General features: G+C 34.0%; 1 protein-coding gene across 1 annotated transcript; it reads right to left on the bottom strand.

Moving 5' to 3' along the window:
* Window positions 1–272: 272 nt before the first annotated feature.
* Window positions 273–9,373, bottom strand: LOC132753176 (transcription factor Sp3-like). Its single transcript, XM_060743615.1, has 5 exons — window positions 9,015–9,373; window positions 8,322–8,532; window positions 7,464–7,550; window positions 1,873–1,973; window positions 273–1,195 (listed from the first exon to the last, which is right to left on the bottom strand). Exons 1-5 carry the CDS (start codon window positions 9,307–9,309, stop codon window positions 897–899), a joined length of 993 nt encoding a protein of 330 aa, XP_060599598.1. The 5' UTR covers window positions 9,310–9,373; the 3' UTR covers window positions 273–896.
* Between the last annotated feature and the right edge of the window lie 44 nt (window positions 9,374–9,417).

Below are 9,417 nucleotides of genomic sequence, written 5' to 3' on the forward strand. Positions count from 1 at the left end.
AGTTTTTTTATCACACCTAAGCCCAGGTATTTTGGAATTATCAATCACAAAATTTCAATACATTCAAGTTAATTGTAGTTTACCCCATCCAAATCTAATTATTGATTAATTGACATAAAATATATTCAGCCTACAGACATTTAACTTCAATTAAAACATTGTACATGAAAACTTGCATTTCTGCTAACAATTAAAAAACTAATTAAAATCTGACATAAACACATATTCAGAACAAATAGTTAAATGGTATAAATTAGATATCAAGATTGTACTACAGTAAGTAAAACACAATTTATTGCACTTTCTATTAATGTCATGTTCACGATCAATTTCAAATACATAAAACAATTTCTGATTGGTCTGCTTCATTAACACACAAGATACTTTGAACCAATCATACTTAACCTTGCCTCCTGATTCTTTTCTCATTTACATATTACATTATGTATGTAGAGAGCAATATGTTTCAACCCATCAAGCATGTGATGCTTTCTCCTACCAATCACATTCTTCCTTAAGTCAGGATTATCTTTTTTCCAGAAATTCTTCAAACAGCAACATTTATTATTCAAAAACAAATCAAAAGTTTTGAAAGTCTATATTGCTTTTGAATTCTGTCCCTAGCCTTTTTAATTAGACTACTCCCATAATTCAGTCCTTATTATTTCAACCAATGAGGGCAGCTGTTACAAACTTATTAGATTGATTCAAATGTATACCTTTAATTTCAACCAATGACAACACTTGCTTTAAAACAATCTGTTTGATTCTTACACACCCCTATATTTTTAACCAATGAGAACAGCTGTTTTAAAACAATCAGTTTGACTCCATCTTCTGATTGGCTAATTCCAGAGTAAGATTTCCAACCAATGAGAAACACTGTTTTAAAACAATCAGTTTGAATCCATCTTCTGATTAGCTAATTCCAGAGTAAGTTCTTGTCTTTCAGATTCCTCATCATCATCTTCATCATCATTATCCTCACCAGCAAATTCTAGAGCAGCTGATGGCATTCCTTCAATACTAATATGAACCATATCATCATCTTCTTCCACTGTGAATTTAGCTTCATCGCCAACTATATGACCGTCGGAATCTAACATTTTCTTGTTGTGCGTACGTTTATGTTTAGACAAGTGATCTGATCGCATAAATTTCTTACCGCACTCTTCACATGCAAACTTTTTCTCACCTGAAAAAAACAACAAAACAAGATAAATATTGAAAGCCACTAAAAAATAATGTTCCAACATTATCATCATCTAACATTATCATCAAGGTCTCTTTGAATGCTTTTCAAATTTTTTTCTTCTTATTTTCATGAAGCTTTCCTTCCCCTTAGTCAATATGCAAAATTTCAAGAAGAAATAGAGTGGATAGTTTTTCACCACTTCTTCTCTTAACCTGCATATTTTTTCTTAAAAATTGGCCTATTTTTTATGAATTTAAAGTACCTTTATTTTCATTGAAAAAAAATTAACAGAAATGATATAAGGAACTGCATGTTATTTTGTATTGTATTCAACAATAAAAAGAAAAACATTATCCAGAAGTAAAAATAAGTATTCATTAATGTATGTATAAGTTATCTGCCCTTTAAATGACCTCAAATAAGTAGAAAATTCTGATTCAGGGACAGGTAACTCAAAAATGAGAACGGTGGCCCCAATTTTTTTTTCGCTTCAAATGTTTCTGTTTCATATTCTAACAACATGCCAAGTTTAAAGAAATTCTATAGAACAGTTTTAATTTTGCCTATATGTCTATATTTTGTTTGTTTCATTTTACGCCTTTTCCCAACAGTATTTCAGTCATATAGGCGATATGTCTATATGAAAACTCCCGAAAACGTCCTTAACATGTTTATACCTGTATGTGTCCTTTTATGTCTCTGTAATTCATCAGATCTTGTAAAACGTTTACCACAAAACATCCAGTTACATACAAATGGTCTCTCACCTGTGTGCCACCTATTAAAAAATAACAATCATAATTGATTTTCTGTTTGTTTGATTGGGTTTAATGTCACACTGACACAGTATAGGTCACATGGCGATGTTCCAGCTTTACTGGTGGAGGACAACATTATTTCAGGCACAGGAGTAGAACCGCCTAAGTTCCGTAAGCTAGCTGGGTAGCTTCCTCACATGAAAAAAATCCTTGTCAGGATTTGTACCCACAGCAAGTGGTTTGAAGTCAATGACAATAACCATTCACCCACGGAAACCCCATAATTGTTAAAAATCTATGATATTTTGCGTATTATAATACTCTGTCACCCTGGAAAAAACTTGAACATTGACAAAACAACTGAACATTATAATTGTTAATAAACAAAGACTAATTTATCAAAAATAAATCATTATTCACAATATTTCTACTCAGTTTATACAAAGTATGCTGATTTGTTGTCCTTTAAATATACTGCTACATGTATATATCAGTCGGGCATACTTCCTGATCGGGAAACAAGGGGATTCCCCTTCAAGGCTTCCCGATCAGGCAGTAAACGTCAAAATCCTTCCCGATCGGGAAGTTTTTTGGCCTATTTTTACGTAGTTCAGGAAAAATGGCCGCTGCATAATAGTTTTCAACCCACTTCAATATGAACATCACATTTAAGTGCAGAAAAGATACATCTAAAATCCTACCGAGTCATTTTCTTTTAAAATGCCTAAAACTAAAATTATCTGAAAGTGAATTTGAGTGAAGTTTTACGATTTTACTAAGAAGTAGCGGCTTCCCGTTTTGGAAACACTGTTTCCTGATCAGGCATCTAGCATAATATTCACCATTAAATGTTTTCCGTTTGGGAAGATTTCTTCTTTAAGTTAGCGCGTTCTATTCTGGAATTATTGCTTGGGACAACACCAACAAATAAAGTTACCTGTGCAACAAATCAACATGTGAGTCATGGTGTGAATGTTTTGAAGTCTGAAGTGTCTAACAGTTTAGATACAAATGATAGCATCATAGGTGGTGTCTTCTTAAATTTTGTAAAAATGAATATTTGAATATATTCGAATATGGAAAAACGAATATTCGAACATCAATGTAAGTTCTTATTTGTTCCCGGCCCTAGTTATTTTTATTATGCCCCACTTCGAAGAAGAGCGGGTATATTGATTTGCTAATGTCCACACAATATCTGTATGGCTATAAATTGCATGTATACAATTTTATGTTGAAAAAAAAAATGTTATGTTATGTTAATGTTGGTCGGCCAGTCCATTGGTAGACCTCAGTTATTATCTTAAAAACTATTAATCACAGAGTCTTCATATTTTACATACTATTGGTCATAACTATAGTAGATGAAACCTATTGATTTCAGGGTCACTTTGTCAAAGGTCAAGGTCACAGGGACCCTAAATGTCAGAATGGTTTCCGCTCATTATCTTGATAACTATTTCTCACAAAGTCTTAATATTTCCAAATTAATTAGTCATATGTAGTAGATGACACCTATGATTTTGTGGTCACTAGTTCAAAGGTCAAGGTCACAGGGGCCTTAAATGTCAAAATTGGTTTAAGCTCATTATCTTTAAAACTATCTATCACTAAGTCATTATATTTCACATATTAATTGGTCGTAAGTAGTAGATGACCCTATCAATTTTTGGGTCTTTAGGTCAATGGTCAAGGTCACAGGGACCTTAAGTATGTTTGTTTATCCGTCGTTAGACCACATGGTTTCTGCTGATTATCTTAAAAGCTATTTATCAAAAAGGCTTTATATTTCATATATTGATTGGTCATAACTATTAGATAACATACATTGATTTTGGGGTAACTAGCTTAAAGGTCAAGGTTGCAGGTGTTTTAAATTTCGGAATCGTTTCCGCTCATTATCTTGAAAACTATTTATTAGAAAGTCTTTATATTTCACATATTGATTGGTCATAACTAGAAGATGACCCTTTTTGATTTTGGAGTCACTAGGTCAAAGGTCAAGGTCACAGTGACTTGAATGTCAAAATAGTATCCGCACAATATCTTGAAAAGTATTTTTCACAAAGTTTTCCTATTTCATGTGTTGATAAGTCATATGTGGTAAATGACCCTTATTGATTTTGGGGTCACCAGTTTAAAGGTAACAGGGTCCTTAAATGTCAGAATGGTTTGCGTTCATTATTTTGAAAACTATTAACCATTATTTGAGAACTATTTGTCACTAAACCTTTTATATTCCACTTATTGATTGGTTATAATTAGTAGATGACCCCTGTCGATTTTGAGGTCTTTAGGTCAAAGGTCACAAGGACGTTAAATGTCAGAATGGTTTCTACTCATTATCTTCAAAACTACCCGTTATCAAGTTTTTGTGTTTCACCTTTTAATTGTTCATAACAAGTAGATGGCCCCCTATTGATTTTGAGATCACTAGGTCAGAGGACAAGGTTACAATAACCTTGAATGTTCAAAATAGATGCTTATAGTTACATTTTCATGATAGTATATAATTTATTCCAGCTACTCTCCATTTTGTTTAACTTACTAATGATAGATTTCATTCAATTTCAGCTAGAAAGGGGGGCATATATGTCATTATGATATTTCTTGTTTTATTTATTTATTTTATCTTATATTTTATTCATTTTTTAAAATTAAAGTGGCTTAAAGGGTATGTTCTATATCTTACGAAATATTTAAATATTTATTAACAGCAAAATTATGCTGGTTCCATTATTATATGGTTGACTCCTGAAAAGGTAATGTAACATAGAATATCACTGTTATTAAATACAAATGAATCTTGTTAGTAAACAGGAACACAATACTGTTTTGCTATATTAGCCATTCGCGTTTAAGGCAATAAATTACCATATTTATTTCACACAATAATTTTGGAAGTATACTTTTTTAAAATTTTAACAATAATTTTTGCATCAGATATATAGCTTTATACACTTAAGTTTCAGAAATATGACACAGTCACTACAAACACATGTAGTATGCAAACACGTCTTAAGCTTTACCAAAAAAAAAAAATTATGTGAGCTCTAGTCAACATTTGAATTATTTGAGCTGCCTGGTAATTGTTTTGAGAAATAACACTCTATGCAATGTTGTTCAACATGTGCTTTACAATCTTAACAGTATGAAACTTTTGTATTGTAATGATGATTTTTGTACTGTCTGTCAAGTATAGCTAATGTTTTGATAGGTATTATTACGCCTAACAAGAACATAAGTTTCGCCAGATATATTCTACTCGTCGTGATTGAATTATGTGCCACATGTCTTTAAAAACTGACCAGGCTTGGCAATTTCTAATCATCAAGGCCAGGAACTACAACAAATATAAGGTACTTCCAGATTGGGAAGCAATGTATCTTAAACTTTTAATGACGAATATTTTGCTAGATGCCTGATCAGGAAGCAATGTTCCCAAAACGGGAAGTGGCTAGATTTGGTAAAATCTATAAACTTTACTTAAGTTCACTTTCAGATTATTTTAATTGTAAACATTTAAAAAGAAAATGACTCGGTAGGATTTTAGATGTATCTTTTCTGAACTAAAATGTAATATTCATATTGAAGTGGATTGAAAATTGTTATGCACCGGTCATGTTTCTTAAACTACGTAAAAAAGGCCTAAAAAACTTCCCGATCGGGAAAGATTTTGACGTTTGTTGCCTGATCGGGAAACCTTGAGGGGAAATCCCCTTGCTTCCCGATCAGGAAGTATGCCCGACTGTATATATTCTACATGCTTAAAACCTGAAGATAGTAGCACTGAATGTGATATTATTTGTTATGAAAATAGAGTATTTTGGCTTTCATACAAAATTATAAACCATTAATTATTAACAGTATTAATTGCCATCAAGCAACAGAAGCAAAAGACGGTTGGGTTAATTGGCCAATGAGTAATTTTTGGAAGTAATAACAGGACACCAATGAGGCATAATGGGCCTTTAATGGGCCTTTAATTTAAAATTGTCGGATATCACAGAAAAATCAAATTTTTTTAACCCTTATCTGGTGAATTATGTTTTGGAGCAGTCCATTATCAATTTAGGGGAGAATATCAAGATGAAAATACAGTGTCACACAACAGAACAGAACATGAGGTTTTCTTGAAATAATGTACTGAGGTCTACCTCCATCGGGACAATCTGAATGTCGCTGTAGTTATAGTGCCATTGTGACACTTAAAATCCAAATAACAAAAAAAACATTTCAGAAACATTGCACTTGTGACATATCATCTTTTTTAAGACTACTCCAACAGCAATTAGAAAGTATACAAGTTAAAAAACAAGAACTGTCGGAGGACAGTAACGCTCGACTATTCGAAAATTTGTCACAAGGGTGTTTCATTGAGTATAATAATGCTTACCTATATGAATACATAAAATTGTCCGAAAAGGTACAAACTCTTCAAGTTTCAATACATTCCCTTCAGTAGTTATGGAGAGACAAGCTTACATGCAAAAACTTAACCAAGAATTCATGAGTCGAAAAAGGGGCATAATTATGCAAAAAAGCAAATCAGAGTTATGGGACTTGTACCAATCATCTAAGATAATCACAGAGACCAAGTGTGTGAAGTTTCAATCCATTCCCTTCAGTAGTTATGGAGATACCAGCTTACACGCAAAAACTTAACCAAGAATTTCTAAGTCGAAAAAGGGGCATAATTATCTTAAAAAGCAAATCAGAGTTATGGGACTTGTGCCAATCATCTTAGATAATCACAGAGAACAAGTGTGTGAAGTTTCAATCCATTCCCTTCAGTAGTTATGGAGATACTAGCTTACATGCAAAAACTTAACCAAGAATTTCTAAGTCGAAAAAGGGGCATAATTATGTAAAAAAGCAAATCAGAGTTATGGGACTTGTGCCAATCATCTTAGATAATCACAGAGAACAAGTGTGTGAAGTTTCAATCAATTCCCTTCAGTAGTTATGTAGATACCAGCTTACATACAAAAACTTAACCAAGAATTTCTAAGTCGAAAAAGGGGCATAATTATAAAAAAAAGCAAATCAGAGTTATGGGACTTGTGCCAATCATCTTAGATAATCACAGAGAACAAGTGTGTGAAGTTTCAATCCATTCCCTTCAGTAGTTATGGAGATACCAGCTTACATACAAAAACTTAACCACAGGGACGCCGACGCCGACAAATGGGTGACTGCATTAGCTCGATTATTCTGCGAATAGTCGAGCTAAAAATCAAGCTTTGAAATAAGATATGAGCCGTGTCACGACAAAACCAACATAGTGCGTTTGCGACCAGCATGTATTCAGACCAGCCTGCGCTGATTAGGATCCATGTTGTTTGCTATCAGTTTGTCTATTTGAAATAGAGTTGGTAAGCGAACAGCATGGATCCTGATCAGACTGCACGGATGCACAGGCTGGTCTGGATTCATGCTGGTAGCAAACACACTATGTTGGTTTTGTCATGGCGAGGCTCATTTATTCAAGAAGATCATTGCTATCCTACCTTAGATGTGCCCGTAAGTGTGATGTTTTACCATATACTTTATTACAACCCTCCATATGACAAATGTGAACCTTCTTTTTATTATCTCTGCAAGAGAAAATCATGAACATTTCACCAACAAAATAATTTAAAAAAAAATAATAAACTACAAATGTGTCCATAGGACACAGATGCCCCCACACGCCACTATTCTGTCAATCTTAAGGTTGTTCATCCCTGGAAGTTTAAGCAAAGTCTGCCATCCCGTTTAAGAGGAGTTGCGTTCACAAAATTTCTACATAGTATATAGTGAAAAAATCAACAAAGGGCCATAATTCTGTTAAATTTGGTCGCAGCGAAAATTCCTTCCTTCACTACCATCTACACATTAAAGTTGTTCATCCCTGAAAGTTTAAGCAAAATCTGCCATCTGGTTTAAGAGGAGTTGCGTTCACAAGATTTGGGGACGTACGGATGGACGGACAGACGGACAAGTGCAACGCTATATGCTTGCTCCCACTTTGTGGGGGCATAAAAAGGTTTCCAATTTAGGACATACTACGGTACCAATTTCCTTTCTCTATGTTTAAACTTTTGACACCCACCCCCTTCACTCTGCTTATTTTACTGTCTATTTCACTAACTGTACAACTGCAGCAAAGATGGCTAAACATATTTTAAAATGTGATTTGGGACTCCTTGTTTTTCTGGCTTGGGAATCCTAGGACTCCCAGTGAAAACCCTGGCAACATGATCTTACTTACAATGTTTTATGCAATAATACCTTGTTTATAACAAAAATTAAATAATTTCATATTCTTCACAAGCTTGAAGAAGTGTTTAGCAAATTGTAATAACACAAATATATACATAACTTACTTGTTTTCGTTATTCTGACAGTTTGGACATGTACATGCAACACGTCGTAACCGTTTACCCGATGCAGGTGTGTCATTTGACACTTGTGATATAGGGGACATGAGGTTTGGAATGTTGAGGGGCGTGGCCGTCTGTGAAGCTCCCGTAGCAACCACCTGCCATTTAGAAGGGTCGTTGGGATCTTGTTGGATTGGTATTTGTTGACCTTGTGCTGTAAAATGAAAATACTACAACTATAAACAATGTGTTATATATGTTATCTTGGATCTCGGATATTGAAACTAATTGGCCATTTGTCTCTCACTGCTAATTGATTAAGAAATAATGTGGGATTAGTTTAGTTTTATATGAATTTATTTTAGTTTGATTTTACTGGAAGCTATAAGCTTATTGAAACACTCTTGAATCCGTTCCTGGAACCAACCAGTACTAAGCAATAAGTGCAAAATATCAACGAAACAATGGCTTGTGCCTGGCTGGGTTCGAATCCACCCGGCCAACAATCCTTAGATCACTAGAAGCATTAAACAGAAGGTAAAAAATCAACTTGACAAGAAATTGTAAAACATAAGCATACATTTCAGTTAGATATCATGTTTGAGATATCTCATCTTGATTATTGATTCATTCAGAGTAACATTTGTTCTGTCGCCCTGGGATGTGATATCTATATACTGTTACTGTCTTACTGACCTGTTATAATTTGTGTGCCAGCGAGGTTTTGTATTTGTTGAACACCTTGAATTCCCTGCTGTCCTAAAACATTTATTGAGGTTAGTTGTTGAGGGCTCCCTTGAGTCCCTACAGGTCCGAGTGTTGTGAAATTACCTTGTGCGTTTAACGCCAATGTACCTAGACCTTGAATTCCAGACAATGGTGTCCCAATTATCTGCCCTTGAATAGGCTGTCCATTTATCATTTGAATGCCTTGAATTCCTTGAATGTTTTGAAAACTTTGCAAGTTCTGAAGAGGTTGGATGCTTTGCATGTTCTGAACCTGCAAGGGAAACTGTCCATTCTTCACATTACCTAGATTAATTATTTGATTTTGGTGCAGCTACAACCTGTCCTTGATTGGCTATTTGAATATTTCCTT

This window comes from Ruditapes philippinarum, unplaced genomic scaffold, assembly GCF_026571515.1.
Source record: "Ruditapes philippinarum isolate M1 unplaced genomic scaffold, ASM2657151v2 ctg23724_1_1_1_1, whole genome shotgun sequence".
Classification (NCBI taxonomy): domain Eukaryota; kingdom Metazoa; phylum Mollusca; class Bivalvia; order Venerida; family Veneridae; genus Ruditapes; species Ruditapes philippinarum.

Excerpts from the sequence above, each read along its gene's own strand:
- LOC132753176 (XM_060743615.1), bottom strand. The coding sequence starts at position 9,309 with ATGCAAAGCATCCAACCTCTTCAGAACTTGCAAAGTTTTCAAAACATT. Across the intron at positions 7,551-8,321 it reads TGTCAGAATAACGAAAACAA|AGATAATAAAAAGAAGGTTC; the intron begins GTAAGTTATGTA and ends TTTCTCTTGCAG. Across the intron at positions 1,974-7,463 it reads CACTTACGGGCACATCTAAG|GTGGCACACAGGTGAGAGAC; the intron begins GTAGGATAGCAA and ends ATTTTTTAATAG.